Source organism: Megalops cyprinoides, chromosome 24 (genome assembly GCF_013368585.1).
Source record: "Megalops cyprinoides isolate fMegCyp1 chromosome 24, fMegCyp1.pri, whole genome shotgun sequence".
Lineage (NCBI taxonomy): Eukaryota > Metazoa > Chordata > Actinopteri > Elopiformes > Megalopidae > Megalops > Megalops cyprinoides.
In genome coordinates, this window is record NC_050606.1 from 225,001 (window position 1) to 232,500 (window position 7,500).

At 53.4% G+C, this 7,500-nt stretch overlaps 1 protein-coding gene across 1 annotated transcript in view; it reads left to right on the top strand.

The window, feature by feature from the left end:
* Positions 1–1,196: 1,196 nt before the first annotated feature.
* LOC118771377 (nectin-4-like) overlaps positions 1,197–7,500 on the top strand; it is a 10,366-nt gene continuing 4,062 nt past the window's right edge. The window contains exons 1-6 of the mRNA XM_036519355.1: positions 1,197–2,106; positions 2,969–3,163; positions 4,243–4,410; positions 4,591–4,869; positions 5,659–5,776; positions 6,604–6,755. Of these exons, the coding sequence (XP_036375248.1) occupies positions 2,031–2,106; positions 2,969–3,163; positions 4,243–4,410; positions 4,591–4,869; positions 5,659–5,776; positions 6,604–6,755 (988 nt within the window). The 5' untranslated portion in view covers positions 1,197–2,030. The remainder of the gene's footprint in view (positions 2,107–2,968; positions 3,164–4,242; positions 4,411–4,590; positions 4,870–5,658; positions 5,777–6,603; positions 6,756–7,500) is intronic.

Below are 7,500 nucleotides of genomic sequence, written 5' to 3' on the forward strand. Positions count from 1 at the left end.
GGATCAGTGTGGGGGTCAGTGAAGCTGGGACCAGCGGAGCGGGGGTCAGTGAAGCTGGGACCAGTGGAGCGGGGGTCAGTGAAGCTGGGATCAGTGGAGCGGGGATCAGTGTGGGGGTCAGTGAAGCTGGGACCAGCGGAGCGGGGGTCAGTGAAGCTGGGACCAGTGGAGCGGGGGTCAGTGAAGCTGGGATCAGTGGAGCGGGGGTCAGTGTGGGGGTCAGTGAAGCTGGGACCAGCGGAGCGGGGGTCAGTGAAGCTGGGACCAGTGGAGCGGGGGTCAGTGAAGCTGGGATCAGTGGAGCGGGGGTCAGTGTGGGGGTCAGTGAAGCTGGGACCAGCGGAGCGGGGGTCAGTGAAGCTGGGACCAGTGGAGCGGGGGTCAGTGAAGCTGGGATCAGTGGAGCGGGGATCAGTGTGGGGGTCAGTGAAGCTGGGACCAGTGGAGCGGGGGTCAGTGAAGCTGGGATCATTGGAGCGGGGATCAGTGAAGCTGGGACCAGTGGAGCGGGGATCAGTGTGGGGGTCAGTGAAGCTGGGACCAGTGGAGCGGGGGTCAGTGAAGCTGGGATCATTGGAGCGGGGATCAGTGTGAGGGTCAGTGAAGCTGGGACCAGCGGAGCGGGGGTCAATGAAGCTGGGACCAGTGGAGCGGGGGTCAGTGAAGCTGGGACCAGTGGAGCGGGGATCAGTGTGGGGGTCAGTGAAGCTGGGACCAGCGGAGCGGGGGTCAATGAAGCTGGGACCAGTGGAGCGGGGGTCAGTGAAGCTGGGACCAGTGGAGCGGGGATCAGTGTGGGGGTCAGTGAAGCTGGGACCAGTGGAGCGGGGGTCAGTGAAGCTGGGACCAGTGGAGCGGGGATCAGTGTGGGGGTCAGTGAAGCTGGGACCAGCGGAGCGGGGGTCACATTCCTGTTTAGAAACATACACCTATGCCTGCAGGTACAGCGCTAACAGCAGCAATCAAATGCCGCAACCACAATATGTGAGCAGCAAGCCGTGACATTTTAAACGGACCTTTACTCTCAAAAGCAACTGTGCTGCAAAGCTATCACTGTGAGAGCGCTTTCGCTGAAACCAAGTTTTGCGCTAGGAAGCGCTGAGCCTGTAGTTAAAGGTGCGCACTTTAAAAGAGAACACTCCAACATGTTTGCAGTGACATATTTGCTTCATATATCTGTCTCTTGTATTGTTCGTGACTCATTTCCACAAGAACAGCGACAAGAACAACAACTTCTTCATAGTTAACATTCCAGGACCCATCCCAGATGTGGATGAGTTCCGCTGAAATTCAGCGCAGCTGCTTAGGTCGAGCAGACCGTGAAGTCAAACAGCCTGCGGCGTAAGAGCACCTGATGCACGTCAGCTTGTGACGCCCTGAAAGCACCCAATCCACAGCACGCCAGCGCCTGCGTTTCAAACTGGGAGACTGAGGACACGTGACAGCGGCGCAGGTGGACTGCGGCTGCGCATGGCGGCCGAGCCCAGGACAAACTTTCGCCAAATTTTTTTTATTTTTGTATTTTTAAAAAAATATGTCCTGGAAGGTTGACAAAACAGCATCTTTACTTTGCGCGGTGTAAGCCTACGGTGTTGTGTTTAAGTAGAACAGGTTTTAACTTTACTGCAACTCTCAGCCGCAGAGAGTTTAACGCACAAACGCAGGCAGCACCTGTACCTGTGCACAGCGTCATCCCTGTACTCGTCGCGTCGGATTGCTCATCTTAATAATCATGTGAAAACTGGATTTTCACGTTTCGCACGTCGCTATTGTCAGAGGAAACTGCTGGGTTGGGTTTTGTGCAACAAAGAAAACAAGTAAAACCAAAAGTGACTTCAGTGTTTGCCGATCTGAGGAAATTTAACGTCCCGAAATATTGGCTTCGCCGCTGCTTACAACGATTCAGAGCGACCAGGGGCGCCGCTGCGACAGACCTATTGCTCCGGGACAGTTTTGCTCGACCAGACGGAACTACGGACCCACAGGCCGAGTCGAGCGGGACCGGGTTTACCGGGCTGCGCCGGTGCGGGATGGCCAGCGGGTGGCGTGGAGCCCTGGTCGCGGGACGCTGCCTGTGGGTGACGCTTCTGGGGCTGGGGGCGCTCGGTAAGGAGGGGGGGATTTCAGTGACAATAACGCTGTACAATAATATAACGCTGTATAATAAAAGCTGCGGGCTCTTTCACACACTGAATCGCAGAATCCGGCTCCTTATGAAAACAGTAAACGCGATACTAGCTTACAGTCGCTGAGGGTGTGAGGTTTTTTGTTCTGAAACATTTGGCTGAAATTGCTGGGAAAGACTGGTTTCAGCTGTTCCACCTCCGCATACGGACATAAAGCTCATTCACCTGTTGCACGCAATCGACAAACTTTTGTAGGCAAAAGCAACAGTCGTGGTGCATCATGGTCACAGCGCACCGGCTGTTTATTCCGCATTCTAATGACACACACTCCCTCTGCTCGGCCTTCAGTTTCATCTGTGACTGACGCAGAAAAATACATTTATTTCGCAACCTGCACTTTACACTTTTGACCTAGCTGGCCTGTCAGGGAGTGTCTTTCTGTTTTGGCGCCAGCTCTAACTTAATTCTTCAGATTCCTCAATGAGATCTGGAATAGTTTGTATGGGAGGGGGGGTCAGGGGTGTGTGGAGGGAGGGGGGGGTTCCTCCTCTCACAGCCCTCAGTGTACTGCTTTTCCTCAGGAACCTGAGAGGTGCTTGGATGACTATCCTCCAATGAGCACCTGCGTCACTGTGCGGTGATGTGTGACCTGCAGTATGAGAAACAGTCATTGGCTGCATGCAAAGGAATCAAAATTGCATTTGCCTCACTTGAGTGCTTCTGCATGACATCATGTTGAGAACAACACATAAAAAATGCTCTGTTTTCTTCCTTTTAATGATGCTGTCATTCTCCCTCTCCATCTGCTTCTTTCCCTCCCTCTCCGCATCCTCCCTCCCCAGCTCCCTGTGTGTGGGCGGAGTTTGTGGAGCCCCCTCCCTCCTACTCTCTGCGCTCCATGGCGGAGTCCCCCACTCGGCTGCCTTGTCGGTTTCGGGTTCAGGAGGAGCAGCTGGTCCAGGTGAGCTGGACGAAGGAACATCCTGATGGCAACAAGGAGCAGATCATCACTGCACACCGCACTGAGGGGCACACAGGTACAACCGCCACGCCCTCCTCTACCCCACACACTGCACTGCCACGCCCTCCCCTACCTCACACACTGCCACACCCTCCTCTTCCTCACACACTGCCATGCCCTCCTCTACCCCACACACTGCACTGCCATGCCCTCCCCTACCTCACACACTGCCACGCCCTCCCCTACCTCACACACTGCCACGCCCTCCCCTACCTCACACACTGCCATGCCCTCCTCTTCCTCACACACTGCACTGCCATGCCCTCCCCTACCTCACACACTGCCACGCCCTCCCCTACCTCACACATTGCCACGCCCTCCTCTACCCCACACACTGCACTGCCACGCCCTCCTCTTCCTCACACACTGCACTGCCATGCCCTCCCCTACCTCACACACTGCCACGCCCTCCCCTACCTCACACATTGCCACGCCCTCCTCTACCCCACACACTGCACTGCCACGCCCTCCCCTACCTCACACACTGCCACGCCCTCCTCTACCCCACACACTGCACTGCCACGCCCTCCTCTACCTCACACACATTACGTTACATTACATCATTTAGCTGACGCTCTTACCCAGAGCAACTTACAAATAGGTGTATCACTATGCTAAGAGTAGACATCGTAAGAACACACTGCCATGCCCTCCTCTACCTCCTCTACAGTACTGCCACTGCTCATGACTCTCACTCTCCCTCACTCTCTCTCTCTCTCCATCTCTCTCCCTCTGTCTCTCCCTCTCTCCCTCTCCCTCTCCCTCACTCTCTCTCTCTCTCCATCTCTCTCCCTCTGTCTCTCCCTCTCCCTCTCTCTCTCTCTCTCTCCATCTCTCTCCCTCTGTCTCTCCCTCTCTCCCTCTCCCTCTCCCTCACTCTCTCTCTCTCCATCTCTCTCCCTCTGTCTCTCTCTCTCTCTCCCTCTCTCTTTCTCTCTTTCTCTCCCTCTTTCTCCCTCTCCCTCCCTCTCTCTCTCCCTCTCTCTCTCTTTCTCTCCCTCTCCCTTTCTCTCTCTCTCTCTCTCTCTCTCTCTCTCTCTCTCTCTCTCTCTCTCTCTCTCTCTCTCTCTCTCTCTCTCTCTCTCTCTCCCTCAGAGTTCGGGCGGTTTTCGGGGCGGGTGCATTTTGAGAGCAGTGACCCCATGGAGAACTCAGCGCTGATCATCCGCAGCACAGAGGTGTCAGACGAGGGGCGGTACACCTGCCACATCTCTACCTTCCCCTCCGGCAACTTCGACACACAGCTGTCCCTCACCGTGTGGAGTGAGTCCCTCTGAGCCGCTCTTCCTCACCATCACCATCACCATCATCATCATCATCTCAGTCTTTCTTAGGTTTCTAGCAGCTGTTTTTAGTGGAATCACTCAGTAGCTGATTACATTCATAAGCTGGCAGGCAGGGTGTCATATGTTGAAGTCTGACTCCGCCCCTCCCCTTGGCCAGCCATGCCCATCTCCTCTCTGGAGCCAGTGGAGGTGGTGGAGGGGCAGTCCTTCCGCGTGGCGGCCACCTGCCGCTCTGTGGCCCGCCCCCCGCCCCGCCTCTCCTGGGAGACCGAGCTGCCGGGCGTGGCCCAGAACCGCAGCTCCGAGGGCGGGGCTGTCTCCACCCACTTCTCCCTGCACCCCCTGCGCAGCATGAACGGGAAGCGGCTGGACTGCCTGGTGTGGCACCCCTCCATGGAGACGCCCCGCAGACTCTCCAACCAGCTCGTCGTGCACTGTGAGTTTCACCTCCACTGTGAGCTTAGCACTGTTTCACTGTGAGCTTAACGCTGTTTCACTGCGAGCTTAGCACTGTTTCACTGCGAGCTTAACACGGTTTCACTGTGAGCTTAACGCCGTTTCACTGCGAGCTTAACACGGTTTCACTGTGAGCTTAACGCTGTTTCACTGCGAGCTTAACACGGTTTCACTGTGAGCTTAACGCTGTTTCACTGCGAGCTTAACACGGTTTCACTGTGAGCTTAACGCTCTTTCACTGTGAGCTTAACGCTGTTTCACTGTGAGTTTAACACTGTTTCACTGTGAGCTTAACGCCGTTTCACTGTGAGCTTAACGCCGTTTCACTGTGAGCTTAACGCCGTTTCACTGTGAGCTTAATGCTCTTTCACTGTGAGCTTAACGCTCTTTCACTGTGAGCTTAACGCTCTTTCACTGTGAGCTTAACGCTGTTTCACTGCGAGCTTAACGCTCTTTCACTGTGAGCTTAACGCTCTTTCACTGTGAGCTTAACGCTGTTTCACTATGAGCTTAACACTGTTTTCACTGTGAGCTTAACACTTTCACTGTGAGCTTGAAGGGGTGGTCATGTTTACTCTATCATTGCCCCTCTGCATGTTTAACCCACTCATTGCAAGCCTTATTTTCACTGAGTTTATCATGAGCTCACTTTGAATTTATCCAGGTGTTGTGAGTCCAGTGTATTGTAACTTGTGTTCCTGTGTGTGTGTGTGTGTGTGTGTGTGTGTGTGTGTGTGTGTGTGTGTGTGTGTGTGTGTGTGTTGAGCAGATCCTCCAGATGCTGCAGTCAGAGGGTATGATGGGAACTGGTTTGTGGGTCTGGAGGGAGCGTCGCTGAGGTGTGACAGTGGAGGGAACCCCAAACCCCAGAGCTTCACCTGGACCAGGTACCACCTGTCCGTGGATCTGTCTCTTTAATCTGTCTCACCTGTGTGACGTGATGTGTGTAGCTTTAGTGTGATAACGTCACTGATACAGGAGTTTATCCCGATAGAGGAGAGAAGCACAAACTGGATAAACGGTTGATTAATATAAAAAGACAATGAACTTTTAACAGAGATGTGAACGTTCTGGCTGAAGTCAGTTGTCTGTTCAGTGGCAGAGAGAGAGAGAGAGAGAAGGAGAGAGAGGGAGAGAGAGAGAGAAGGGGGAGAGGTCTGGGTTTCACCAGGGAAAGCACAGGCGGCAGCAAGAGAGCATTGCTTTTGTTGCAGGAAAATATTAGTGAAAAATTTGTAGCATTTTTTAGCTACTGTGGCTATATATTATTAATAATAATATATTTTGGTACTACTGAACAGGACATTTATAAGGACATTTATAAAGACACAGAATTGAAATAGTCACTTATCGCTGACATTTAGCAGAATGATTTACAGTATGGCTTACAGTTTTTACATGGGATCCATTTACACCATTTACACTGATTATCAATGGAGCAGTCCTGGAGTCATGGAGAGAAGCAGAAAGCAGGACTGTAGTTTGGGGGTTTGAGTCCCACTTTCAAAAGAAGCATCAGCCCCCCTTCAGTGAGCTGTGTGTCAGAAGCATCAGCCCCCCCTCAGTGAGCTGTGTGTGATTCTGAGCTGCCTGTAAGAATGCTGCACTTCAACACTGAAACAGTGTCACCCAACAAACTCATACACACCTCGCTAAGCTTCTGAGGTTCTCGGCTGTGTTCAGTGGTGTTAATGCGCTGATCTGTGTTCTGTAGAAGGGATGGGGCCCTGCCTGAAGGCGTGGCTGAGGAGGGCGGAGTTTTGCTGTTTAGGCGTCCCCTCAGCTTGATGGACGCGGGCGTGTACGAATGTGTTGCCAAGAACAGTGTGGGAGTGGGGAAGGCCGCCGTGGAGATCACTGTGTCAGGTAGGGGGCACTGAGAGGTATGTTATCGGTTACACCGACAATTTGTCACTTAGCAGAGTGACTCTTATCCAGAGTGACTGCAGAGGTCAGGCGCACAGGGCATTCAAAAAAAAACCAGATGCAAGGAAACCTCCATCCACACAGGAACAAGTGGCAGTATCAAACACACTGGCCTGAGACCACTAATGCAAACACAGTATACCAACAGGAGTTTGGCAGCAGCTTGCTCCATAGATTTCAAGTAAACACTACAGTTGTATTTAACTTTTGTTACATTTAATTCCCTCTTATTAACAATTCTAGGTTTGTAAAACAAAAAAGCAACATGGCTGAATCGGGCTGTAAGGGGTGAGTTGTCTGGGGTGGCTGTATTACTGCCCCTTCCTGTAAGCCTTGACTTTCTCAGCTTCTTGGACACGCCTACTTCCCCGAATTTGCAGGGCTGCAGGGATTCCCCTGGGCGTGACTGACGTCATTGCACCCTTACAAAAATGAGAGAGGAGGCCGCACTGTGGTGTGGTTGCCCTGCGGTGTTTCCTCTTTCGAGGCAGTTGGCCCAGCAGCTGGTCATTTCAGCGCGAGAGAGGAAGGTCTTTCATTGCTTTCCCCCTGCATGCGGAGACAGCCTCACACAGCCAGGGAGAGCCTCACACAGCCAGCTCATCACACACAGAGGGGGAGAGCCTCACACAGCCAGGGAGAGCCTCACACAGCCAGGGAGAGCCTCACACAGCCAGCACCTCAC